Source organism: Mobula hypostoma, chromosome 15 (genome assembly GCF_963921235.1).
Source record: "Mobula hypostoma chromosome 15, sMobHyp1.1, whole genome shotgun sequence".
Classification (NCBI taxonomy): Eukaryota; Metazoa; Chordata; class Chondrichthyes; order Myliobatiformes; family Myliobatidae; genus Mobula; species Mobula hypostoma.
The window spans coordinates 20,922,206-20,949,410 of NC_086111.1; the positions used below are offsets into that span (position 1 = coordinate 20,922,206).

A 27,205-nucleotide genomic window follows, 5' to 3' on the forward strand; every position below is an offset into this window, starting at 1 on the left:
ATGACAATTAAATTTGAATTGAATTGAAAATAGTAAATTAATGCGGATATTTATTTACAGGACAGTGAGTAATGACCCAACAGCTTCCCTCTTGCTCTCCTCTATTCTGGCAGGTACTATATAAATTAATACACACCCTCTTGTTCAAAATCCACCGGCCAATGGAATAATCATTATAGGTAGGATCACAGCTGATCTTGTTCTGAAGCCTTTCATCTCAAGGGCACCGCACTCACCAGGACCAGATCAAATCTGGACTGCATGGCCACTGACTTGTCAGATGGTTCAGTGGCCCTGCTGGGCCATTTGGGGCAGCTATTTTGTCAGTGTGACTTACAGCTGCAAGAACAAGTAACCAGGGACGTAGTACTCTTTCCCCTGAGGCCTTAAGACCCTTCCATTTGAGCATGGCTAATCTGTATTTTAACCCCATCTATCCACACTCCCCACACCCCAAACAATCTCTTAGTCTTGGTCTATATGAGACTCTGTGATTCACTGTCTGTACAGTCACATGGCTGGGTGTGACATCAAAGCATACAGGCCCACTAGAACAGAGGGGAGCAAGGGAGCGCTGATGGATCATTCCCCACTTACCCTGTAAAGAGCACTCACAGTGTTTTGGTCTTCTGTTTTAATAAAGAGCAAAACGTTGCCAGGGAGCACTGCTACAAGAGAGCAGCATCCGTCATCAAGGGACCCACCAAGCCTTGCTCTCTTCTCGCTGCGACAATTGGGAAGGAGGAACAAATCCCACACCACCAGATTTAGGAATAGTTATTACCGTACAGCCATCACGTTCCTGAACCACTGTGGATCAATGCGTCAAACATGGCGCCAGCGAATAATGCTACCAAAAGCAACGTCCTTAAGACAGATCACGAAGCAATTCCTTTCACTTCTTTTTTGTTCCAGATATAGCTCTGTTACTGTTAGAGCCTGCTATCTACATTCTGGTGGTGTGATATCGGGCGATCTGATGCTTTGCTGTCTCCGAGGGATTTCCACAAGGCTGCAACCAAACCGTGCTTCATGGAGGCACGGAGCCAGGAGATGGGGTGTGAGCCCACGATCAACTCTATCTCTCGCCGATTAAAGCACCGAGGAAGATTGAAATCACCGGGGCGGGTGCGGAGCCAAGCACGTAATCAGAACCATCAGCCGGCCTCTCGCTCTCAACTGCCGGACAGGGTGTCTGCGTGTTACAGTCTCTCGCTTCTCCCGAGGGAAGGTCCTGGTGTTGGAGTGATCGCTCTCTCCCCGTTGATGCTGTCGGAGGGTTGTCCGGGAGCAAGGTTCAGTCAATGCACATTGTAGATTTGGACTCTAATTCAGCCTTTATGAAATGTTCTAATCTAGCTCTAGTTCTGGTCACTATTTTTGGTTACAACTTTTGGGCGATTTTGGAATTGGGGTGGCCTGCAGATAATGAACATTGAGCTTTGATAACTTCACTCACATAACGTTGGACTGATTCCACAACCTATGGACAATGTAACTCATCCACTTGCTGTTATTTGTTTATTTATTTATCTTGGTGGGGTTTTTTTTGACATTTGCACAATTTGTCTTTCGCACATTGATTGTTGGTCTCATTTGTGTGTAGTTTATCAGTGATTCCGTTGTACTTCTTTGTTCTGCTGTGAATGCCTGCACAGAAATTAACCTCAATGCAGAATAAGGTGAAATACGCATTAAGTACTTAGATAAAAAAAAATTACTTTGACCTTTGAACTTAGAACATTTGAGAATTTAAGCTTTCAGCAGAGAGAGCTCCGGGCTCTTGATATTGGAAGGAGCATGCCAAGTTCACTCCTGAGCGCTCTGATCAGCGCTGCGGTGGTTAATACTTACGGTCTGCCTGCTTCTTGATTTTCAGGGTTACTGTCTCCCCAGCCATCTGCAGCAGGTGGATGGCCTCGCTCAGAGGTTTGCCCTTGAGGCTCACACTATTAATGGCCAGTATCCTGTCCCCTACGTGAATGGCACCGGTCCTGAAAACACAGTTAAAAGTCAGCCCCCATCCACCTCCAATCCCATCCTTCATCTGCCCGGATCAAGGGTCTTGGCCCGAAACGTTGACTGTTTGACGCTTTTCCACAGAAGTTGCCGGACCTGCTGAGTTCCTCCAGCATTTTGTACGTGTGCCAGCATTCTGCAGATTCCCCTGTGTTTGTCATACCTTGCATCCTCTCCCCTCACTGAAGTTCCCTGCGAGCAGCTACTGCTCCCTGACTGGAGTATCAGCTGCTTTAATTTCAGACCCATAATCGTGAGGGAAGTGAGGACTATCAACGTTGAAAGTCAGAAGTTTACAACGCCACCTCACCAAAGCTCTTCAGCTCTGGGGTCCTCAGGAAGCAGCCAGTGGGCAAAAAAGAACATAGGAAATGGAAGCCTGAGAAGGCCATTCAGCCCCTTGTGCCTTCTTTCTCCATTCAATAAAAATGTGGTTGATTTTTTAACCTCTGTACTATGTCCATGCGTAAAGTCATAGAGACATACAGTACATCACAGAAACATGCTCTTCAGCCCACTATGTATCCACTGGCCATTGCATACTAATTCTACTCACCTGCATTTTGCCAATAGCCTTATACTTTTCGGAAAGCACTAGGGTTCAAGGTGAGAGGGCAGAGTTTAATAGGAATCTGAGGGGCAATGTTTTTACCCCTAGGGTGATCCGTACAAGGAACGAGCTGCAAGAGGAAGTGTTTGAGGAAGGTACACTAACATTTAAGAGGCACTTGGACAGGTACATGAATAGGAAAGTTTTAAAGGCATACGAGCCAAATGCAGGCAAATGGGACCTATTTAAATAGGCGTCTTGGTTGGCCTGGACTCCATTTACTTCTTTGCTTGAGCACATCTGCCCCCACCACCTCCTCACTTAGCAAGTTGCGGGTTCCAGCCAGCCAAAACACATGCAGAGGTTGAGTGTGGGTGTTCTACCTTTCTGCCAAACCTTTCTTGGTGAGCCCGCTGATCACAATGGGATCAAAAGGCTCCTCGGTTCCAGAGATGGTGATTCCCAGTGGCCCTCCGTACCTCTTCAGCTCCACACTGTATATTATTGCACCAGTCCTTTCTTGCTCATCTGATGGAGACAAGGAGTGAGAAGTAAATACCCAAAACAGCACAACACTCGTCATCTGCACAACACACAGAACACACAGGCTGGGAATTTCGGCTAACAGGGTAGAACTTGGCCAATCTCTGACTTTAGGGCCAAACAAGTCCCATGTCTGAGTCTTGCCAACTGCACAAAACACATCAGGAAATCCCTGTGCTATCTGCAATTTGACATTGCTATTCAACCCCACTCTGGGTAATAATTTGGGAAAAGGGGGAGGAGTCAACAACCGGAAGGCAGAGCCTCAGAATAGAGGGACGTCCATCCAGAACGGAGATAAAGAGAAATTTCCTTAGCCAGAGGGTGGAGAATCTGTGGAATTCATTGCCACGGACGCCTGTGGAGGCCAAGTCATTGGGTATATTTTAAATGGAGTTTGATCGGTTCTTGTTTAGCGAGGGCAGCAAAAGGTATGGGGTAAAGGGACGAGAATGGGGTTGAGAGGGATAACGAATCAGGCACGATGGAATGGTGGAACAGACTCAAAAGGCTAAGTGGCCTAATTTTGCTCCTATGTCCTATGGTCTAAAAAGTTTTAACTGTTGGGATGGAATAGTTTCTGTAATCAAATGTTACCAAGGCCCTAACAAGGGTCTCTCTAAAACATTGCACAGATTGGTTATGTTGAAATAAAAGCTATCTCTGAAGTCATGATAACCAATTTGCACTGAGAGGGGGCAGTATGGATGATACTGTATCTAACATACGCTGTCCTGTTCTAGGCATGTATAATGCATAACATAGGGGTGTTTTACAAAAATGCAGCTGTACTGTCCATCTCCTGGGAGTGATTGATGGGACAGTGTGGAGAGAGGTTTGTACATAACCTGCAATGTCCCCAACGTTGGGAGTGTTTGGTGGAGAGTACTGAAGGAGCTTGCCTCTGTATATACAGTCAGTGGCTATTTTATTGGTACTCCTGCTCGTTAATGCAAATATCTAATCAGCCAATCATGTGACAGCAACTCAATGCATAAAAGCATATAGACACGGTCAAGAGGTTCAGTTGTTGTTCAGAATGGGGAAGAAATGTGATCTAGCTCTAAGTGACTTTGACTGTGGAATGATTGTTGGTGCCAGATGGGGTGGTTTGAGTATGTCAGAAACTGCTGACCTCCTGGGATTTTCATGCAAAATAGCCTCTAAAGTTCACAAAGAATGATGCAAAAATGCATCCAGTTAGCAGCAGTTCTCTGGAAAAAATGCCTTGTTAATGAGAGAGGTCAGAGGAGGATGGTTCAATCCGACGGGAAGGTAACATTAACTCAAATAACCATCCGTTCCAACAGTGCAGAAGGGCACCTCTGAATGGATCATGTTGAATCTTGATGTGGATGGGCTACAGCAGCAGAAGACCACATTGGGTTCCATTGCTTTATCTAATAAAGTGGCCACTGAATGTATAATCCATACTATTCCCGTACTGGGAGTGATTGATGGGACAGAGTAGAGGGACCTTTGTATGTGACCTGTAATGTCCCCAACCTGGGAGTGTTTGGTGGAACAGTATTGAAGGAGCTTTACTTCGTGTATAAAATCCATACTGTCCCTCTCCTGGAAGTGATTGATGGGACAGTGTCAAAGTGTTTGCACTGGATGTTTAACCTGTGTGGCCGAAGAATTAATTGATGGATCAATGAAGACAGAGCCATGCTGGAAGAGCCCAAGGAGGGTTTGAAGTGTCAGTGTAGAGTGGCCTGCCTATGGGAGACATATTAGTATTTCAGTTGACTGTGATGGACCTCTCAATTCAATCAGTAAAAATCCTCTTTAAGTAAGGAAAACCCCATAAGAAGTGGAACCTTGTTTGAAATTCTGACTCCCACGAGGCCGCGTACCTGAGTTGTCCTCGTCTTTTCGAATCTTCAGTTTGACCAGCTCGTCACACTGCTGCAGGATCTGCACAGCATCCTCCATCGAGCAGTTTTCCAGCCGTATGTTGTCGATAGCTAAAAGTTTGTCGCCTGGCTCCAGAGTTCCAGTTCTGTTGAAGGAAAGAAGGCAGTGGATAATACCACACTGCAGGGTGCTGTGCAAGGCAGCTTCTTTCAGCATGCAGAGCAATGATTGCTATCTATTCCCACGTACCCAGTGAATTCTACCTAATAGAACAATGGGATTCCACTGCCTTCCCTCACCACTCCTCTTTCCCCTTTCAGGAGTCCATTCTCTCTGTGACTCCCTACTTTGCTCATCCATCTCCACTCCTTCTCACATTCTCCCACCCATTGTTGTCTGAAAGGAGTCTGTATGTTCTCCCCATAACCGTGTGGGTTTCCTCAATTCCAAACAAGTATGGGTTAGTAGTTTAATTGGTCACATGGTGTAATTGGGTGGCATGGGCTCATTGGGCTGGTAGGACCTGTTACTGTGCTGTATCTCTAAATCTACAACCGCAGGAGAGGCATCACCTGCTGTCTGGCCATATTCCTTCATGTTATACAGTGAGGGACCCAAACACTATACTGTGGGAAGCTGCAAATCACTTGCACTTTTTCCTCCTAAATTTGATGTTTGTCTTCTGGAGAACCCAAATGCAGATAGGGTGACCGTTCTGCAGGGTACCCACATTGAATCTACATGGCTTTTTCCACCAGAAAAAGTGGGGCCTCTGAGTGGCCACCCATTTTAATTCTACTTCCCATTCCCATTCTGACATGTCAGTCCATGGCCTCCTCTACTGCCGTGATGAGGCCACACTCAGGTTGGAGGAGCAATACCTTATATTCCCTCCGGACAGCCTCCAACCTGATAGCATGAACATTGATTTCTTGACCTTCTGGTAATGCCCCTCCCCCTTCATCATTCCCCATTCTTATTTCCCTCTCTCACTTTATCTCCTTACCTTTCTTCCAATTCCTTCTGTCCTATCAGATTCCACCTTCTACAGCCCTTTATCTCTTTCATCAATTGACCTTCCAGTTCTTTACTTCACCCCTCCCCCCTCCCAGTTTCACTTTATTACCTAGTGCCTTGTATTTCTTCCTCCCCTCCCATCACCTTCTTACTTTGACTTCTCATCTTTCTTCTCCAGTCTTGATGAAGGGTCTCGCCCCAAAACATTAGCTGTTTACTCTTTTCCATAGATGCTGCCTGACCTGCTGAGTTCCTCCAACATTTTGTGTGTGTTGCTTGGATTCCCAGCGTCTGCATATTTTCTCTTGTTTGCAATTGGACGACAGGACTGGGCTTCCTGTTGTCTGTTTGTTACTTTATTGCTTTCTGCCAATCCTGCCCTAACCTATTTCTCTGACCTCCCAAACTTGCTCCAGTGAAGCTCAACAGCCTCGATCAGTGGCATCTCATTTCTATCTCAGCAGATTACAACCCTCAGCCCTCAAGGCTTGCATTCCCAAGCTCAGATAAGTGTGTGTCAGAGTTGGCCAGGTCCTATTGACGTGAACCATTATATCAACTTTTCTCTCTCCACAGATGCTGCCTGACCCTACTGGATATTCCCAACTTTCTCTTTCATTTCAGATTTCTAGCAACTCAGTTTTCGCTTTCTGTTCTCATTTGTCTCCATTCACATTTCTCTAGATAATTCAGCAATTAAGAAGTGCCCACTGGCCTATCTCAGCCAACACCACCATCTCTTGTGCCATTCAATCCATCTTGCTCTTCATCCACCCTATTGTGTTCCCTTTCTTCTCTCTGCTCTTCCCCCTTTGCCACATGTTAAAACATGCTTGGTCTCCTGAAATGTTACCATCGTTTCTCTCTCTGAAAAAGCTGGATAACCTGCTGAATATTTTCAGCATTTTCTGCACTAATTATGCTTCATATTCCGTACACCTACAAAGTGCAAAGTAAATTTATTATCAAAGAACATACAGTATATGTCACTATATACAACCCTGAGATTAATTTTCTCATGGGCATACTCGATAAATCCATAATAGAATAATAACCGTAATAGAATCAATGAAAGACCACACCACTGCATTAACATTAACATTCATCACAACATTTCCTACTTTGTCTCATTGCTAGCATCAGAGAAGAGGTAAAAAAGCCCCAAGACACACATTGTTTTAGGGACAGCTTCTCCCCTTCCGCCATCAGATTCCTGTAATGGATAAAGAACCCATGAAATCTGTCTGACTATTTTTGCTCTCTTCTTGCACAACGTATTTATTTTTTATATATTAAGTTTCCTATAGATTATAGCAGGGATGGCCAACCTATGGCGCATGTGTCAAAAGTGACACATTGGTTGATTAGAAGTGGCGCATTGCACCCCAGTGATAATAATAAAAAAGTAAGTTTACTCATGCAAAAACTATTAACCAAAAACCGATTTGTAGAAAAAAAATCTATAACAGGAATTCAAGTAGCTTAGAGCTAGAAATGGGTTTTACTGAGAACTTAGCAATTATTTTTAGTGATGTTATTATTTCATGCACATCTTTTGGCGAATGTTATCTTCTTTTACATTAATCTGTTTTCAATTTAAAAAACGTTTAATGAGTCAAACTAGGAAAGAAGGACTTTGTTCTGCAGTCGTTCCATAACTGTTCAATACATGTTTGATACTTGTTTGATCCTGAGGCGCCAGGCATCTGCACCAGCGGTGCGTCGCAGGTTTTTGCCAGTCAGATTACAATTGACACTCGTGCGCTACGGAGTTCTGCTTTGTTCGTCCTTTGTGAACCTTTGCAGTTTTGTACTTTTTCGAAAATTAAGCCTTGTTTTTACATTCAATTACCCATCACAGTGCAAAAGAAAATGAGCAAAAGAAAAGCAGAAAGTGATAGTAAGCATGAATTCAATGAACAGTGGGAAAATGAGCTCTTATTTATAGCAGGTCCGTCAGGAAAACCATTGTGCATTGTTTGTGAAAACACTTTCTCACATAATAGAAGACATGATCTTAATAGACACTATAAAACACAACATCAGACTGAAATAGAAGGAAAACTGAAGCTAGTGCTTGGGTCCGAGTTACAGAAAGACTATGTGATTAAGAAAAAGGAAGAAACCAAAAGAACACAAAATATATTTGTTAAAAGAAGTCTCATTAAGGTAAGTAATGTTTATTTTGTTTTTATATTAAATCAATATATCATGTAAAAATGCTAAATATATCTATACTAACATATTTTACAAGAATTGAATGGGGGTACAAGAGTTGTATGGTGCATCTGAACTTCCGTGTGAAAAAATTGACGCATGCAATGTAAGAGGCTGGCCACCCCTAGTTTATAGCAACACACATAAAAGTTGCTGGTGAACGCAGCAGGCCAGGCAGCATCTCTAGGAAGAGGTATAGTCGACATTTCGGGCCAAGACCCTTCGTCAGGACTAACTGAAAGAAGAGCTAGTAAGAGATTTGAAAGTGGGAGGGGGAGGGGGAGATCCAAAATGATAGGAGAAGACAGGAGGGGGAGGGATGGAGCCAAGAGCTGGACAGGTGATAGGCAAAAGGGATATGAGAGGATCATGGGACAGGAGGCCTAGGGAGAAAGAAAGGGGGGGAACCCAGAGGATGGGCAAGGGGTATAGTGAGAGGGACAGAGGGAGAAAAAGGAGAGAGAAAAAGAATGTGTATATATAAATAAATAACGGATGGGGTATGACGGGGAGGTGGGGCATTAGCGGAAGTTTGAGAAGTCGATGTTCATGCCATCAGGTCAGAGGCTACCCAGACAGAATATAAGGTGTTATTCCTCTAACCTGAGTGTGGCTTCATCTTTACAGTAGAGGAGGCCGTGGATGGACATATCAGAATGGGAATAGGACGTGGAATTAAAATGTGTGGCCACTGGGAGATCCTGCTTTCTCTGGCGGACAGAGCGTAGGTGTTCAGCAAAGCGGTCTCCCAGAAATTCTAGCATCTGCAGATTTCCTCGTGTCCTGGTTTATAGTATATTTTATGTACTGCACTGTACTGCTTCTGCTAATCAACAAATTTCACGACATATGTCTGTGATAATAAACCAGATTCTGATTCTTTAACAATGCCTCATAATACTGGAACATCGATATATCCTAGCAACCACAGTTTATAACCTTTTAAAACCCAAATAGTGCCACCAGCCATCGCCTCTTCCTTTTTAATCATCCATATTTATATTCTTTTAAATCACTGTACTGTCACTGCAGTCTGGTTTTGAACTTTCACCTCAGTTTCTTAGCAGGAAAACAACACAATCTTCATCAATGATGCCATTACCTTTAAGAGTTTTCAAACTTCATCCAAGTTATGAGTCTACATTTTACCCTTGGATAAGTGAAATATACAGATTTTGTCAGTTTCAGATGAAAAATTGCTTGTCAGTCTTGCTTGTGTGTAGTTTTTCATTGATTCTATTTTGTTTCTTTGTTCTACTGTGAATGCCCACAACAAAATGAATCTCAGGGCAATATGCGGTGACACATATGTACTTCAATAATAAATTTACTTTGAATTTTAAAGATTACGTTGGTAACAAGCAATAAAAATAAATAAAACTGGCCTTATTAAGGGATGTGCAAATGACTTCCAGAACCACTCTGATGTCTGGTTTTATCCTCAAGGGAATGATGAGATAAGCTACTCCTTGGAGTTTAGAAAGGAGGTTTAATATTCACTTCACTACCTCAGTGCAACCCTTTATTGGCGCTATGCATTATCCCAAGCCAACCCTCTTCTCAAACCACTCTGAAATGGTTTGATACATGTGAGAAGTTTGTAGGGCCTATGTCAGAGGTTAAGGAAATTTACCCTTCTAGATAATACAACATCAATGAAGCTCATTTTCTTTTCCTAATTGGAAACAGAGACCAAAGGCCAGGGTGCAGAGACAAGACAAATGTGAAAGAACATGGAAGGGATGACATGATTGTGGCAATCTTTCAACATAGAACATTGAACGTTACAGCACAGAACAGGCCCATTGACCACAATGTCGTGCCAACCTTTTAACCAAGTCCAAGATCAATCTAACACTCCTCTCCAGCATACCCTCTATTTTACTTTTATCCATTTTACTTTCATCCATTTGCCTATCTAAGAGTCTCTTAAATGTCTCTAATGTATCTCCCTTTGCCCTGGCTGTACATTCCACACATCCACCACTCTCGGTGTAAAAAATTAAAAAATTAATTCTGACATTCCACCCCCCCCCACACACACATCAAAACTTCCCTCCAATCACCTTAAAATTGTGGCCTCTCATAGTCAGGGTCATAGAACTGTACAGCACAGAAACAGGCCCTTCGGCCCATCGAGTCCATGCTGAAACAATTTAAACTGCCTATTCCCATCGACAAGTACCAAGACCATAGCCCTCCATATCTCTACTATCCATGTACCTATCCAAACTTCTCTTAAACATTAAAATCGAGCTCACATGCACTTGTGCAGACAGCTCCTTCTGTACTCTCATGACCCTCTGAGTGAAGAAGTTTTCCCTCATGTTCTCCTTAACTTTTTCACCTTTCACACTTAACCCATGACCTCTGGATGTAGTCCCAGAAAACCTCAGTGGAAAAGGCCTGCTTGCATTTACCCTATCCATACCCCTTATAATTTTGAATACCTCTATCAAATCTCCCCTCAATCTTCTATGTTCCAAGATATAAAGTCATAATCTATTCAATCTTTCCTTATAACTCAGGTCCTCCAATCCCAACAACATCCTTGTAAATTTTCTCCGTACTGTTTCAAGCTTATTTACATCTTTCCTGTAGGTCAGTGATCATACCTTCACACAATACTTCAAACTAGGCCTCACCAATGTCTTATACAACTTCAACATAACATTCCCTGTCCAGTACTCAATACACTAGGAATTCTGCAGATGCTGGAAATTCAAGCAACACACATCAAAGTTGCTGGTGAACACAGCAGGCCAGGCAGCATCTCTAGGAAGAGGTACAGTCGATGTTTCGGGCCGAGACCCTTCATCAGGACTAACTGAAAGAAGAGCTAGTAAGAGATTTCAATATCTCTTGAAAACCAAGATTCCCTACACTTGTATTCTTTATGTTTTATTTTGACAGGCACATACAAGCCTTGCACTCTCAAAAATTCACTTTTGAAGGCCTCCCACTTACCAAGTATAACTTTGCCAGAAAACAACCTGTCCCAATCCACACCAGCGAAATCATACCTGATACCATCAAAACTGGTCTTTCTCCAATTTAGAATCTCAATCTATGGATCAGGCCTGTCTTTTTCCATATTTACTTTGAAACTAATGGCATTATGCTCACTAGATGCAAACTTGCCCTGTCTCATTCCCTAATAGCAGATCAAGTATTGCACACTCTCTGATTGGGACTTCTATGTACTGATTAAGGAAACTTTCCAGAACACATTTGACAAATTCTGTCCCATCTAGTTCCAGTCAATATGCAGAAAGTTAAAATCGCCTACTCTAACAACCTTACAAGGGGTGATTGATCGGTTTGTGGCCTAAGGTAGAAGGAGATGAGTTATACAGCTCTCATTACATGCACATGCAGTTCAACTCTTTCAGTGATTATGCAGAAAGTTTGAAGTTAATAACTCATCAGGGGTGATTGATAAATTCGTGGCCTAAGGTAGGAGATGAGTTATTCACTTCAATCTTTCTGCATAATCACTCAAAGAGTTGAACTGCATGTGCATGTAACGAGAGCTGTATAACTCATCTCCTTCTACCTTAGGCCACAAACTTATCAATCACCCCTGGTGTGGAGACTTTCTGGAGGTCCAAGATCCGTATGCTCCACGACCGCTGGACTAAGTATGTAAATGTAGGAGGGGACTATGTTGTAAAATAAATGTACTAGGTTTTCTAAAATTGACTCCTTCTACCTTGGGCCACAAACTTATCTATCACCCCTCGTATGTTTCTTGCAACAGTCTGTGATCTCTCTACAAATTTGTTGCTCTAAATCTCTTGCATTGTTGGGTGGTCTGTAATATAGCCCCATTAACGTGGTCATCCTTTCTTATTTCTCAGTTCCACCCATAATGTCTCACTAGACATGCTCTCCAGTCTGCCCTGATGGAGCACTGCAGTGACATTTTCCCTGACTAGTAATTCCACCGTTCTCCTTCAATCCCTCTCACTCTACCACATCTAAGATGACAGAAATCCAGAATACTGAGCTACCAGTCCTGCCCTTCTTGCAACCAAGTCTCATTAACGGCTACAGTATCATAACTCCAGGTGTTGATCCATGCCCTGAACTCATCCACCTTTCCTACGATACATCTTGCATTGAAATATAGACAGCTCAGGACACTAGTTGCACCATGTTCAACCTTTTGATTCCTGACTTTGTCTGAGGTCTTACTGACATCTGTCTCCACAACCTCTCCACTAACTGTTCTGGCACTCTGGTTCCCATCCCCCTGGAACTCAAGTTAAACCCCACAGTGCAGCATTAGCAAACTTTCCTGCTGGGATATTAGTCCCCCTCCAGTTCAGGTACAAAACGTCTCTTCTGTACAGGTCCCACCTCCCCTGATAGAGAGCCCAATGATCCAAAAATCTTATGCCCTTCCTCCTACACTAACTCCTTAGCCACATATTAAACTGTATAATCTTCCTAGTTCTAGCCTCACTAGCACGTAGCACAGGTAGCAATCCTGAGATCACAATCTGTCCTTTAACTTAGCACCTAACTCCCTGAACTCCCTATGCAGAACCTTGTCACTCGTCCTACCCATGTCATTAGCATCTAAGTGGACCATGACGTCTGGCTGTTCACCCTGGACCCTGCCACACAGGAGGCAACATACTATCCAGGAATCTCATTCTTGTCCACAGCTCCTCCTCTCTGTTCCCCTGACTAATATATCCCTTATCAATGTAGTGTGTCTCTTCTCTCCCTTCCCTCCTGTGTCACCAACCACTGTGAATTTCCCCTACTAGGTCAACTCCCTTCTCCCAACAGTATCCAAAGTGGTATATGCATTGCTGAGGGGAATGGCTACAGGGGTACTCTGGTCTTTATCCCTTTTCCCCTTCCTGACTGTCTCCCAGTTTCCCGTGTCCTGCACCTTGAGTGTAATTACCTCTCTGTATGTCCTATCACATCCTCAGCCTCCCAAATGATCCGGAGTTCATCCAGTTCCAACTCTAACTCCTTAATATGGTTTGTTAGAAACTGCAGCTGGATACACTTCTCGCAGGTGTAGTCATCAGGGACACTGGAGATGATCTTGCCTTCCCACATCCCACAAGAGGTACATTCCACTATCTTGCCTGGCTCCTCGACTGTTCTAACTGAGCAAATATAAAGAAGGGAGCTTAAAAAAACTGTACCTACAGCTTTTTTGCCTTCTCTGACTGAAGCGTCAAAGAGCTGAACCCTCAGAATCTTTGCTCTGACTCTGTCCACTCACACAATGGCTGGTCCGCTTGCCCCTGCCTTACTTTAATTTGTTCTTGTTAATCAGTCCTGAACATTGATTGGCTGCTGCTCAAAGCTCTAAGAAACTGGCAAGGTTGCTGCCTTTAATACTCGTTCAGCAAAACTGAGTGAATTACATTCTCTCAAGTTTCTGATCTCTCCGATTAGCCACTGGTCAAAGCCCCAAGCTCTTGTATTAACCCTGGGTAAAACATGCTGTCTATCCACTCTATCAATGCCTCCTACCATCTTGTACACCTCTATCCCACCCTCCTTCGTTCCAAAGAGAAAAGCCCTAGTTCGTTCAACCTATCCTCAACTAAGACATGTTTTGGTTTTGAAGATTGTAGTTTGTGATGTGTATAAAATTGTGAAAGGTAAGGATGGGAAGGTTTGATCCCCAGATGGATATCTGTAGGCCAGCAGAGGGTACACATTCTGTACCATTGTATTTATGCATATATAGTGCACACACCTGGAACAGTGAAAGCTTAGTGCTAAAGACCAGGCATTGCCTCTTCTCTATGGTCACCTCATTATATGGACAAGTTAACTTGTGAAGAGTACTTACCGGTGTGCTACACTCCCCTTCTTAATATCGGATATGATCAGTGGCTCCCCAGGCTTCCGGCTTACAGCTGCTGAATGGAAAAATTCAAAGTCATTCCAAAGCACTTGACATAAATTGAATTACTGTCCAGCCCAGCCAGTGCCACTGTGGAGAGGAACCTGCCAGCCTTCGCCACAAAGCAGTGGCTGGTTATTGGGTTGCCTGTGTTGATGGTCACAGGGGAGGATGTTGGAGAGGTGGAGGGATGGCTGTTGCCTGGCACAAACCAGGCTGCCGGAGTACGGACTAAGAGACGTATTGAGGCTCAGTTTGGCCAATGCAAAGGCCTTATGGGGAAGTGCAGCAAGATAAGGTCAACCAGATAGTGAGGAGACTCGAGTCCTAAGTAACATGAGCGGCACTGATGCCTTACCCACAGTACAGCACAGTAGAGGCTTTTGGGTTTGCAATGTTATGCCAACCCTTTAACCTACTCCAAGATTAGTCTAATCCTCCCCTCCCGCATAGCTGTCCATGTGCCTAAGAGCTTCTTAAATGCCCCTGATGTACCTGCCTCTTCCACCACCTCTGGCAGAACATACCACGCACCCACCACTCTCCATATTGATAAAAAACTCTCTCTGACATCCACCTATATTTTCCTCCAAACACCTTAAAGTTATGCCCCCTCATATCAGCCATTTACGTCCTAGGGAAAAAGTCTCTGGCTATCTACTCGATCTATGCCTCTTATCCTCATGTACACCTTTATCAAGTCACCGCTCATCCTCCTTCGCTTGATGACATGATGAATGTATAGATTCTGCCAATGCAGTGCAGGTATAGACTGCACAACACTATGGGGTATAGTGAAAGCCATATACTCCTTTTGGGAATAAAGATTATTTAAAGATTGTTTAAAGAATTAAGTTTCTCTGCCCCTTTTTGGATGGCACACTGGGATCTTTTCAATCCCTGTGGATGGCCAAAAGCCCAAAGTTTTGCTTCTTCCACAAGCTGTGGTCCCTTCGTGTGGCCCTGCCTGGGCTGTGAGTGCAAGTCTCTTGGACAGATAGTGAAACTGTGATCTATTGATCTTTTACACAACATGAGAGAAATGAACATTCATGGTTAAGTTCGAACACCACTTTTTTAAGTGGATTTCTACATAGTCTTATCTTCCCTCTTTCCTTCCAATCCTGAAGAAGGGTCTGTTATGTTTTGTAACTTCAAAACATTAAATTAATTCAAAGGATTCCAGGAGTCCAAAATGCAGGTACAGTTTCATCTTTACTTTAAATGAGGTGCTCACATATGGTGTGGTAGCATGATGACATATGCAATTCATGAATTTATACATATAAGCTGTAATGAATTATTTAAATCAACACCCTGACACAGTGGTGTCAAGAAAACAACCCCTCCCTCAATGTTTCAAACACAAAGGAGCTGGTTGTAGACTACAGCAGAAATGGAGCAAGGCTAACCGCTATTGACATCAATGGATCTGGGGTTGAGAGGGTGAACAGCTTTAAGTTCCTCGGTATACACATCACTGAGGATCTCACTTGTTCTGTACATACTGGCTGTGTGGTGAAAAAAGCACAACAGCGCCCCTTTCACCTCAGATGGTTGAAGAAGTTTGGTATGGGCCCCCAAATCCTAAGAACTTTCTACAGAGGTACAATTGAGAGCGTCCTGACTGGCCGCATCACTGCCTGGTATGGGAACTGTACTTCCCTCAATCGCAGGACTCTGCAGAGAGTGGTGCGGATAACCCAGCGCATCTGTAGATGTGAACTTCCCACTATTCAGGACATTTACAGAGACAGGTCTGTAAAAAAGGCCCGAAGGATCATTGGGAACCCGAGTCAACCCAACCACAATCTATTCTAGCTGCTACCATTGGGGAAATGGTACCGCAGCATAAAAGCCAGGACCAACCAGCTTCGGGACAGATTATTCCACCAGGCCATCAGACTGATTAATTCATGCTGATACAATTGTATTTCTATGTGATACTGACTGTCCTGTTGTACATAATATTTATTATAAACTACTATAAATTGCACATTGCACATTTAGACAAAGACATAACGTAAAGATTTTTACTCCTCATGTATATGAAGGACGTAAGTAATAGTTAATTCAATTCAGTGAAAGATTAATTAACATATATATATATATATATATATATATACACACACAAGATTATTCACGTATTGTTGAAATATCAAATACACAACACTCCTCTCTGCTTAGCTATAAGCTCCAACTCAACAGAGAATGCAGCTCAACTGTATCCACAGTATACTATATAATACTGCTGCTATGTATACACATCCACAGCATATTAAATTTTAAATTGTCCCATTTAGGCCTAAAGATTTAATTGCTATGGAGGATTTCTTACCCTTGTGGGATAACGTCTTTCCTGACAAGGGGGTCACTCTGCTTGGTGGGTGAAATTTGTGCCTGTGAAACAAGCTTGGGTTTCTGGTCCTCCTCTGTGATGATTGCTGGAGCTGACTCTAAGACTGTAGGAAGTGGTTGTGACAGTGGTAGCCATCCTTCTTCTTCTTCTAATCAGTGCATCTTGATCTTGGGAAGGTGCATTTAGTTCACTGAAGTATTCCATTATTAATCTTTCTATTGCTCCCTTTAGGATCTGATCTCTCCTCTTGATTTCCTCATCCACCACATCATCTGATGAATCCTTTGTTTTCATATCTCCGTTGACTCCTTTCTTTTTGGACTACCATTCATCCAGCTGGGCTTTGGCCTTTGCATCTGTTTTTACAAGCAGTGTTGTATCTACAACTTGAAATTCATGCAATAACCTTCATGCACTCAGATTAGGTTCTGGTTCTTTGTACTAACAAAGTCAAATGCTTGCAACTTCCCTGAAGCTTCTTGAACTCCCCTCCAGTTCGAAACTAGGCCCGATGGAGTACCTGGTAAGGCTCTGAAAACTTGTGCCAACCAACTGCAAGAGGTGTTCATAGACATTTTCAGTCTCTCATTGCTACAGTTGGAAGTTCCCACTTGGTTCAAAAGAGTAACAATTATACCAGTGACCAAGGAGAGCAGAATAAGCTGCTTTAACAACTATCGTCCAGTGGCACTCACATCTTTGGTGATGAAGTGCATTAAGATGTTGGTTATGGCTAGAATTAACTCCTGTGTCAGCAATGACCTGAACTTACTGCAATTTGCCTATTGCCACAATAACTCTAGGGTGGACGTGACCTTATTGGCTCTTCACATGGTCTTGGATCACCTGTGCAGTACAAATACCTATGTTAGGGTGGCATTTATTGACTACAGCTCAGCGTTTAACACAATCAGTCCTACAGTTCTGATCAAAAAGCTCTGGATCCTGGGCCTCTGTACCTCCCCTGAAACAGGATCCTCAACTTCCTATCTGGAAGTCCACAATCTGTGTGGATTGGAAATAAAATCTCCAAGTCGCGGACAATCAACACTGGCACACCTCAGGGATGTGTGCTTAGCCCGCTGCATTTCTCTCTTTACACTCACGTCTGTGTGGCTAAGCATAACTCAAATGTCATCTATAAACTTGCTGAAGATACAACCGTTGTTGGCAGAATTTCAGATGGTGACAAGAGGGTATACAGGAGCAAGATATACCAGCTATTTGAGTGGTGTCGAAGCAACAACCTTGCAGTCAATGTCACTGAGACCAAAGAGCTGATTGTGGGCTTCAGAAAGGGTAGTACGAGGGAACACACTCCAGTCCTCATAGAGGGATCAGTAGTAGAAAGAGTGAGCAATTTCAGGTTCCTAGGTTTTAATATCTTTGAGGATCTAACCTGGACCCAATACAGCTACAAAGAAGGCCTGACAATGGCTATATTTCATTAGGAGTTTGAGGAGATTTAGTAGGTCACCGAAAATGTCACAAATTTCGACAGGTGTACCGTGGAGAGCATTCTAGCTGGCTGCATCACCGTCTGGTATTGGGGGGCGGGGAGGTGGGAAGCAAGTGCACAGGATTGAGGTAAGCTGCAGAGAGTTGTAAACGTAGTCAGCTCCATCATAAGTACAGGCCTCCACAGTATGCAGGACATCCTCAAGGAGTGGTGCCTCAGAAAGGCGGCATCCATCGTTAAGGACTCCCACCACCCAGGATGTGCCCCCCTTCTCATTGCTACCATCAAATAGGAGGTACAGAAGCCTGAAGGAACACACTCAACAATTCAGTAATAGCTTCTTCCCATCTGCCATCCATTTCTGAATGGATATTGAACCCATGAAAACTACATCACTACTTTTTTTATTTCTATCTCTGCGCTAATTTAATTTAACTATTTAATATTATATATAATTTTCTAGGTGGGAAAGGACAGAGTGGAGGGCCGAGGCGATGGCAAACATCTCAAGCTCTATCACACTGAGCCCTGGTGATCCCAGGGCTGTGTGCTCAGTCCACTGTTGTTCATGCTGCCAAGACACGACTGCAATGACAGATTCACATCGCTGATGATACTACAGTGGTTGGCCTCATTAACAACGATGATGGCACTCAGAGAGGAGGTAGAGAGGCTTGTCAAGTGGTGTGAGAACAACAACATGAGTCTCAACATGGACAAGACCAAAGGGATTACTGTGGATTTAGGAAGGCACAGGTCATCCACTCTACTGGGCATCACTGGCTCTGCTGTGGAGAGAGTGAAGAGCACCAAGCTCTTTGGTATGCACATAACAGGCCATCAAATCTGGATCCACAACTCCCTCACTAGTCAAGAAGGCACAGCAGTGTCTACACTTTTTGAGGAGATAGAAGTGAGCAAAATTCCCTGCCCCTATTTCAATAACTTTCTGGAGGAGTACCTTTGAGAATGCCCTGTCTGGCTACATCACTGTGTGGTACAGAAGCTGCAAGGTATCAGACTGCAAGACCTTACAGAAGGTAGAAAAATCACCAAGACAACCCCCCTATTTGTGACCTTTACCGGGAACATTGCAGATGGAGGGCCTGAGGTATTGTTGAAGATCCCTACCATCCATCCCACAATCTCTTTAACCCACTTCCATCAGGAAGGAGGTACAGAAGCATCAGGATGAGGAATGGCAGATTGGATTACAGCTTCTTCCCTCAGCCACCGCTGAGGTCTCGTCACTAGGACGGCGAGCTGTTTACTGTTCACCTGTGCTGAACTCTGCATGCATTTTGGATTATACTTTATTGATTTTATTTATGGTAATATTTTGGTTTATGTACTGTGCATGATATATGTTGTGTGGGTGCAGTAGTCTGGAGGAAAGTTATTTTGACTGGTTGTTTATATGTATAGCCCAATCATAATAAACTTGAACTTGAATTTGAACCTTGCATCTCCGCCTGGTATGAAAACACCAATGTTCAGGAATGGAGATGCTTACAAAAAGTCATGATACAGCCCATCAGAGGAAAAGCCCTCTCCACTATCGAGCACATTTATAAGGAGTGCTGCCGCAAGAAAGCAACATCCATCATCAAGGACCTCCACCATCCAGCCCATGCTCTCTTCTCACTACGATTTGTCAGGTAGGAGGTACAAGAGCCTTAGGTCCCAGACAACCAGGTTCAGGAACATTTATTGCCCTACAGCCATCAGGCTCCACTCACTTCAACTCTGAACTGATCCCACATCCTCCTGCTTCACTTTCAAGGCCTCAAAATCCTTTGTTCTTAGTATTATTTATTTATCTATCTGTTTGTGTGTTTATTTATTTATCTAATTACTTATTTGTACAATGTATCTTCTTTTGCACTTTGGTTGTTTGTCAATCTTTGTTTATGTATATTTTTCATAAATTCTACTATAATTATTTATTTTCCAGTAAATGCCTGCAATAAAATAAATCTCAAGATTGTATATATTGAAATGTACCTACTTAGATATTAAATTTACTTTGACTTGGAACATTTTGAATCCGGTAAGGGTTCTACAAACTCCCAAAGGTGACCCCTGCAATATTTCACTCTCTTCCTCTTTCTGTCCATTTTGCTGTTACCATTCTGTTACCCCACAACCAGGTTTTGGGCACTCTTCCCCTCTGACCCAATTAATGATGAGATAATGCATAAAAGCAAGTAAGATAACTGATTGGACAATGGCAGAATAATAACCAGCTTCAGACTATGTGGCTCAGTCAGAGAAAGGTCTCAAGCAGGGAAAGAGTTAATGCAACCTTAGATTCCAAGGCTGTGCATTGCAATACGATATCTTGGACCCATTGTGAGTATATTGTACAGGGAAAGATAAAGAAACCTGCTGATATAGTGGATTCTAGTTAATTAGGACACATCAAGATAATACATTTTGGCCCAATTAAGTGGTTACCTCAATTAACTGAAGCTTCATGGAAACTAGTTAGAAAGGTATAAAAACAACATACTACTACTTAACAGAGCAACAAATTATGTATTTAAATGAAATACAGAACAAATTAGAACACAGCCAGTAGTACTACAGTACTATAAAACTTTGTAAAAGTTCCTAACGGTTATCGGTGGAAGAATTTATTGTGTGCGCTGCTGTGTTCTTTTAATTGACAGTAGATCAACACAGACACCGAGTGCAGATAATGAACTACCTTCATACAATGCTTTTGACAATTGCATCCTCTAAGCCTTCATTCAAGGTGATTGTTGATACCCTTAAATTCCTTGTTGAAGTAGTGAAATCATTTCATTTACAGTCTGCCATTTCTGGCATCTCCAAGCCTGAATGCTAGAAACCACGGTGAGCAAAAATTGTCTTACTACCTATTTCTCATTAACTATCAGTGACAAGAATCATTGCGTTTTGGGCACAAACACACACAACTGCTGCTATTTAAAAACTGTTCACTCTAGACGTGGTGGAGTGTCTAATAGCTACACAAGTGCACATGGCTGATGCTAGTTAGAAACTGTTTGGCAAAAGTCTTCTGCCCCAGTTAAGCAGCATAGTGTCCCAATTAAATAAAGGAAATCTCAACTATTTTCTTGATTAGATTTTGTTCTTTAAGAGTTGTCCAAAATAAGCGGCTGCCCTGATAGACCAATAGCACAATTTACTGGAATCCACTGTATTGATTGTGAAAAAAGACTGCGATGAGAAAAAAAAGCTAAAAGCAGGTCTGTTCATTTATGCAGAGCTTGGTTTGGCTGATTAAATATACAGTGGAACACTATTTCTTCCAAAGATCATTCCCACTAATTATGCTCAATGTAACTCATAAATCCAGCCTCAAATCCAAGACCTAGAGAAGATATTTGCCTGTACTTCTCTGTAAGAATGCAATCTTGCACCTCTCACAGGGCTCCTGAAGTCCCTTGTTACCAGCACCACATATTGATTAGCCATTAGCAATAAAATAAATAATTGAATTCGGTCGAGCCAATGTTTCCAGCTTCAGAGCACAAAAGGAGCATTCTCCCACCCCCCATAGACCCCTCCCATCTTCACACCACAAAGCCCCTCATCTCTCATGAAGTCCCTTGTTACCAGCACCACACACTGATTAGCCATTAGCAGTAAAATAAATAACGGAATTCTCAGATTCATCAGTAGATAAGCAAAAATACCTAGTGGCCGGCACAGTAGTGTAGCAGATTGGAAAACACTAGTGCAGTGCTAGCCAACCGGGTTCAGTTCCTCTTCTGTCTGTAAGGAGTTTACACATTCTTCCCGTGACCGTGTGGGTTTCCTCCGGGTGCTCTGGTTTCCTCCCACATTCCATATACGTATGGGTTAGGAGGTTAATTGATCACACAGGTGTAATTGGGTGGCACGGGCTCGTTGGGCTGGAGGAGCCAGTTACTGTGCTGTATCTCTAAATAAATCTACAATGAACCTAAAAGCCCTCTTACCTCAAAAGATTTTAAAATTAGTTTTTAATCTTTAGAGGCAAGTACATCAAAACATACAATGAAATGCTTTCTTTTGCATCAAATCAAATCAACAAGGATTGCGCTGGGCAGCCCACAAGTGTTTGCCATGTCTCCAGCACCAATATAGCATGCCCAAATCTTACCAACCCTACCCGTACATGTTTGGAATATGGAGGAAACCGGAGTACCCAGAGTAAACCCACATGGTGATGGGGAGAACGTACAAACTTCTTTCAGATGGTGGCAGGAAACAAACCCCACTCTTACAGCTGGTGCAGTGAAGCCATGCACTAAACACTACACTACCATGCTCTCCCAGTACCTCTTCCATGATACAATCAAATTGTGACTGATCTTTTACCTCCTGTACTAACCTGTACTCTCCTGAACTAATCTGATATGATTTCCTTAACACAAATATCTATTGATCTCTGTCTTGATGTACTCAGCATCTAGGCATTCACAGCTCTCTCAGGGGTGGGAACTTCGATGTCTCTATTGTCTGATAAAGGATTCTTGACTCATCCCTGTCTTGTCCTTGTTCCGAGATGGTGACTCCCAATTCTACACCCCCAAGCCAAGGGAAACATGATTCCCACATCAAAAAAGACTACTGGCAGAAAAATCGGTGGGTCAAGCAGCATCTGTGGGAGAAAAAAAGAACTGTTGATTTTATGGATCAGACACTGACCCGAACCAGGGTTTTGACCCAAACTTCAATAATTCCTTTCCTCCCACAGAAATTTGAATATAAAAAGCAACACATACAAAACGCTGGAGGAACCCAGCTAAACAAATCTGATAAGAGAGGAGAGTGGACCATGGGAGAAAGGGAAGGAAGAGGGTGCCCCTCCTCCTTTTCTATCTCCCCTGGTTTCCCTTTGGTGCCTTTTTCCCACTGTCCACTCTCCATTCCTAGCAGATTCCATCTTCTTCAGCCCTTTCCCTTTTCCAGCTTAATGTTGACTGCTTATTCCTCTCCATAGATGTTGCCCGGTCTGTTAAGTTCCTCCAACATTTTGTGTGTGTTGCTCTGGTTAACGGGCATCTGCAGAATCACTGAGTTTCTGATTTGAAAGTAAATGGTGTACACGAATGGTTGATAGTCAGGACTCAGAACTGAGGGTGTATTACTTTGCTGTAGGTTTCTGTGACTCCATAACCTGTGATTATTGGGGATTTCAATATGCAGGTAGAATGGAAAAATCAAGTTGGTACTTGATCCCAAGAGAGAGAATTTGTAGAATGTCTATGAGATGGGTTTTTTTTTAGATCAGATTGTGGTTGAACCCACTGGGAGAAAGACTATTCCGGACTGGATGTTGTGTAATGAACTGTATTTGATTAGGGATCTTACGGTAAAGGAACCCTTTGGAGTCAGTGATCATAATTAGAGAGGCAGAAAGAAAGGAACTATAGGCCTGTTAGTCTGACCTCAGTCATTGGGAAGATGCAGTCAATTGTTAAGAATGTGGTTTTGGGGTACTTGGAGGCACATGATAAAACAGGCCATAGTCAGTATGATTTTATTAAGAGAAAATCTTGCCTGACAAATATGTTGGAATTCTTTGAAGAAATAACAAGCAAGATAGACAAAGGAGAATTGTTGGATGCTGTGTACTTGAATTTTCAGAAGGCCTTTGATAAGGTGCCACACATGAGACTGCTTAACAAGTTAAGCGCCCATTTCTGACAACATACTTGGATAGAGCATTGGTCGATTGACAGGAAGCAAAGATGGGAATAAAAGGAGTCTTTTCTGGTTGGCTGCCAGTGACCAGTGGTGCTCCACAGAGGTCTGTGCTGGTACCGCTTCTTTTTACATTATATGTCAATGATTTGAATGACGGAATTGATGGTTTTGTGACCAAGTTTGTGGACGATACAAAGATAGATGGAGGTGCTAGTGGTTTTGAGGAAGCAGAGAGGCTACAGAAGGACTTAGACAGATTAGGAGAATGGGTAAAGAAGTGACAGATGGAATACAGTGTCAGGAAGTGTATAGTCATGTACTTTGGAGAAGGAACAAAGGCATAGAATATTTTCTAAGTGGGGAGAAAATTCAAAAATCTGAGGTGCAACAGGACTTGTAAGTCCTTGAGCAGGATTCCCCAAAGTTTAACTTGCAGGTTGAGTCAGGGATAAGGAAGGCAAATGCAATATTAGCATTCATTTCAAAAGGACTAGAATATAAAAGCAAGGATGTAATGTTGAGGCTTTATAGGGCACTGGTGAGGCCTCACTTGGAGTATTGTGAGCAGTTTTGGGCCCCTGATCTAAGAAAGGATGTACTAACAATAGAGAGAGTTGAAATGCTTAGACAGAGTGGATATGGAGAGGATGTTTCCTGTTTGTGGGGGAGTCTAAGTCCAGAAGGCACCACCTCAGAACAGAGGGACATCCAATTTGAAAGGAGGTGAGGAGGAATTTCTTTAACCAAAGGGGTGTGAATCTCTGAAGTCAATTGCCACAGAGAGCTGCGGAGGCCAAGTCATTGGGTGTATTTAAGGCAGAGGTTGATAGGTTCTTGATTAGTCAGAGCATGAAAAGTAACGGAAAAAGGCAGAAGAATGGGTTTGAATAGGAAATTGGATTAGCCGTGATGAAATGGCGGAGGAGACTCGACGGCCAAAGAGCTTAATTCTGCTCCTATCTTTTATTGTCTTATTGTATAGGATCTTTCAGATCCTTAAGATGGTCAATACATTTAGAATAGATAAAGAAAACTTTTGTAGTGGAATCAATGCTGCACTGCAACAATAAACACAAGAGACTTTGCAGATGCTGGAAATCTAAAGCAACAAACACAAAATGCTGGAGGATCTCAAAGGGTCAGGCAGCATCTATGCAAATAAAAAAACTGTTGATGTTTCAGGCCTAGGCCCTTCATGAGGATTTTAACAGTGAAGTGACCATTTGTACACACCAACCTCCCAAAAATAGCAAAGAGTTAAGCATGCCTATTGTGTTTTGGTTAAAGACTAGACTACCTGGAGGCTGACTTTAACATCCCACCTGAAGGGGTTACCTCAGCAGAGCAGCACGCCCTTAGGTGACTTCAGAAACTCCTCAAGCCTTTAGTTCTAAGGCATGAATCAATTCACAGCCCAAAGTGCTCGCATAACTCATCAAGCAATAGAAGGGTCTGAAAGAGTCTCTACTCACAGCTGATGGTAATGCCCAGCTCTACGCCTCTTTTCTTGGGGAGTTTCACGTGAAAGGTTCCACTGCTGGGAATAACTGATTCTGTGGAAAGGAAACAAAGACAAGAGATGCAGCCTTAGTCATTAGGACTTTATTTGTGTTAAATGTTGGTAATGTGTTGGCTCTGTCTCCTGCAGTTGATCATTTTCCACAAATGACATTGGATAAAAGCTGATGGACACATTTGTACCACATTCATGTGTCCATTGTTTTAAAGTAGCTTCTATTAACTTCACTTAAAAGCTGTAACACAGGAATGTTCAGCACAGTTGTATGTTCACACATCACCAAAATAACATGCTGTATTTCCACCATATAACTGTGTATTCCAATGATGTAATCTGTGGAATTCATTGCTATAGATGGCTCATTTAATAGTTATTCAATTTAATCATTTAATCAAAGTTAATAGATTCTTGATTAATTAAAGGCTTTAAAGGGTACCAGGAGAACACAGGAGAATGGGATGGAGAGGGATAATAAATAAGCCATACTGGAATGGCAGAGTAGACGATGGGGAGAATGGCCTAACTCTTCTCCTATGTTTTATGTCTTAATAAAAATTCATGTTTCAAGCAGAAGGAGAACTGCAGAATGGGGGTCACTGTTTCATGAGGCCTCCCCATCCTGCCTAAGCCTGTTCTGAGAAAGATCAATTTAATTATTCCCATTCTCCTGCATTTTCTCATTGTCCTACAACAATCCTCACCATATTGATTCCCAATTCATTTCCTGATACAAAGTTACTAGTGAATGTCCAACTGTCATCTTGTCAAGCAGTGCATTGCAAATCAGATATTTCATTGGCTAAGCATTTCCTCATTCCCCGCCGGGGTTTTGCCCATTGTTGTACACCTGTGTCCTCTGCTGGATGCACTCCAGGACTCCAGCAGGGCTTCCTTACTTTTTACATTGAGTTCCTCCTTCACCTATGTGCCCCAGTTCCATCATCTCCATACAATTAAGGTTACCATCCTTAGGAGTGTTCAAGTAACCTTCTGCCCTCCAAAGCGCCAAGAACATGCCTACTTTTCACTCTCTCTCTCTCTAACACACACACATATATACACACACACACACACACACACACACTTACACTTGAATGGAACTTCTAAGAAGGACCCTTAACCTCTCAATCTACCTCATCACTACCCTTGCAGCTGATTGTCTGCACTCTAGCACTATAACCCTGCATTCTGTAATTGCTTTTTCCTTTGTACTACCTCGATGTACTGATGGTTGGAAATATGCAAAATAAAGATTTTCACTGTACACGTGCGATAATGACAACAATAAACCAATTCCACACACACATGAAGACACACACACACACACACACATGAAGACACACAGGTGCATATGCACACACACTCAGTAGACACATGCACAAATAATAAACACAAGAAATTCTACAGATGCTGGAAACCCAAGCAACACACACTAAGTGCTGGAGGAACTCAGCAGGCCAGGCAACATCTATGGAGAGGAATAAACAGTTGGTGTTTTGGGCTGAAACTTCATCCAAAAATAATGAAGAGACTCGGCCAGAAACATCGACTGTTTATTCTCCTCCATGGATGCAGCCTGACCTACTGAGTTTCTCGACATTTTGCGTGACAAGCACATACGTGGATTATGGGTGCACATATACAGACACACACATACAGGCACAAATAACCACACCACTTGATACAAATATACATGCACTCATGGTCGCAGGCACATACACACATGAATACTAAGATGTACATAAAGGTACTCACAAACATTTGACAACATTAATACAGATGCACATGCATGCGCACACACACACACACACACACACACACACACACACACACACACACAGTGGCATGCAAAAGCTTGGGGACCCCTGGTCAAAATTTCTGTTACTGTGAATAGCTAAGCAAGTAAAAAATGAACTGATTTCCAAAAGGCATAAAGTTAAAGATGACACATTTCTTTAATACTTTAAGCAAGAAAACTTCTTTATTTCCATCTTTTACAGTTTCAAAATAACAAAAAAGGAAAAGGACACAAAGCAAAAGTTTGGGCACCCTGCATGGCAGTACTTAGTAACACCCCCTTTGGCAAGTATCAC

General features: G+C 42.8%; 1 protein-coding gene across 1 annotated transcript in view; it reads right to left on the reverse strand.

The window, feature by feature from the left end:
- The window catches only part of grip2b (glutamate receptor interacting protein 2b), a 188,816-nt gene that overhangs the window by 33,476 nt on the left and 128,135 nt on the right, over positions 1 to 27,205 (reverse strand). The window contains exons 16-20 of the mRNA XM_063068462.1: positions 25,066 to 25,146; positions 14,037 to 14,103; positions 4,972 to 5,117; positions 2,953 to 3,097; positions 1,855 to 1,994 (exon numbers count right to left, since the gene is read on the reverse strand). Of these exons, the coding sequence (XP_062924532.1) occupies positions 1,855 to 1,994; positions 2,953 to 3,097; positions 4,972 to 5,117; positions 14,037 to 14,103; positions 25,066 to 25,146 (579 nt within the window). The remainder of the gene's footprint in view (positions 1 to 1,854; positions 1,995 to 2,952; positions 3,098 to 4,971; positions 5,118 to 14,036; positions 14,104 to 25,065; positions 25,147 to 27,205) is intronic.